The following is a 1,523-nucleotide window of genomic DNA, read 5'->3' on the forward strand; positions in this document are numbered from 1 at the left end:
AATATAATGTCCTCATATGAGGCCGCAGGGTCTTAAGAGGTTAAAAGTAGTTTATCCAAAATTAAAATCTTGATGTACTTTACCTCAAGTTAATTTCATTCCAAACCTATATGGCTTTACTCTGTGGAACACAAAAGATGATATTTTGAGGAGCTATATTTGTCCAAACTGTGAAAGTCAATGGGGTCCAAAACAACATTGGACAATGAAATATTTAGTTTTGTTCTCTACAGAAAAAAATATGTCATACAGGTTTCGAATGAAATGAGGGTGAATCAATAATGACGTAATTTTAATTTTGGGGTGAATTATTCCTTTAAGTATTAAGTTGTGAGGAACTGTTTGTTCGCCCACCTCCAAAATCCCAATTTAACTTGCTTGTCTACGTTTGCCAGTGAATTGTTTTTCTTCGGTTGTTCAACTTTTAGTTTCATACCTGCTTTCATTCCATTGTTTTCTTTACTTGTTTGGTTTCTAAGCCGCGCTTTGATCCGCGTGAATCGAGTTTTGTGTGATTTCCCAGCGCTTGCGAATGCGAGGAGGTGTTTGAACTTGCGTGTGCCATTATACATCTCTGTTTCTCATGCAGTTGCTGTGCTTCTCTCACAGGTATAGCACCGAACATCACGGCAGGGCCTTCCGACAGCACTGTGATTGACGGCATGTCAGTTATCCTTCACTGTGAGACCTCAGGAGCGCCCCGTCCCGCCATCACCTGGCAGAAAGGTGAACAACACATCCTTCATTGTCTACACTCACACATTTCAGAAGATCAACTACAAAGTGTTAGCTCCCAGGCTGCACTTCACCTCTGCGCCTCTCTGTTCCTCTGTTTTACCTGCTCTGGCTGGTTATTTTCTCCCACTCTATTGCACTGTTTTGCTGCAATGTCGCCATGACATGTTATACTCTTCGGATGTCATCAGGCATGAAAGTGATTGTGTGATTCGAAATAGGCTACAATTATGCAAATCTACATTTAAAAATCTTGAATGTATGTACAATACAGTTCAAAAGTTTGAGGTCTGCAAGATTTTATAATGTTTTAAAAAGAAGTCTCGCCAAGCTTCAAAGTCATTGTAGAAGCTTCAAATACATCTTTAACCAGAACCATCTGAAATATAAGATATTTGTTGCCACAAAATTAAGATTTTGTAAGGAATAATTGTATAGAAGACCGACAAATTAGAGGAGAATGTCCATCCCCAGCACCGTGCTTTACATTTCATGCCAGAGCAGAAGGATAGTAAACAAGCGTGCCTGTGGCTTTAAAGGATTAGTTCACCCAAAAATGAAAATTCTGTCATTGTTTACTCACCCGTCTGTTGTTTCGAACCCATATGACTTTTTCTGTGGAACACAAAAGAAGTTTAAAGGAATTGTTTCGGTCCCTCTTGTCCATGCAATTATAATGAGCGGGAACTGAGGCTGTCAAGCTTAAAAAAGGATGCAAAAGCAGCTTGAAAAGTAGTCTATATGACTCCTTACACTTTAGTCCAAGTGCTCTGATACCATTGTGTGAG

The 1,523-nt window shown here is 39.5% G+C and overlaps 1 protein-coding gene across 1 annotated transcript in view; it reads left to right on the top strand.

The window, feature by feature from the left end:
- LOC107576928 (protein sidekick-2-like) overlaps positions 1–1,523 on the top strand; it is a gene marked incomplete at both ends in the record, with an annotated part of 3,979 nt that overhangs the window by 1,492 nt on the left and 964 nt on the right. Inside the window, one exon of the mRNA XM_016263048.1 lies at positions 610–726. Within this exon, the coding sequence (XP_016118534.1) occupies positions 610–726 (117 nt within the window). The remainder of the gene's footprint in view (positions 1–609; positions 727–1,523) is intronic.

This window comes from Sinocyclocheilus grahami, unplaced genomic scaffold (genome assembly GCF_001515645.1).
Source record: "Sinocyclocheilus grahami isolate Dianchi unplaced genomic scaffold, SAMN03320097.WGS_v1.1 scaffold4662.1, whole genome shotgun sequence".
In the NCBI taxonomy this organism is placed as follows: Eukaryota; Metazoa; Chordata; class Actinopteri; order Cypriniformes; family Cyprinidae; genus Sinocyclocheilus; species Sinocyclocheilus grahami.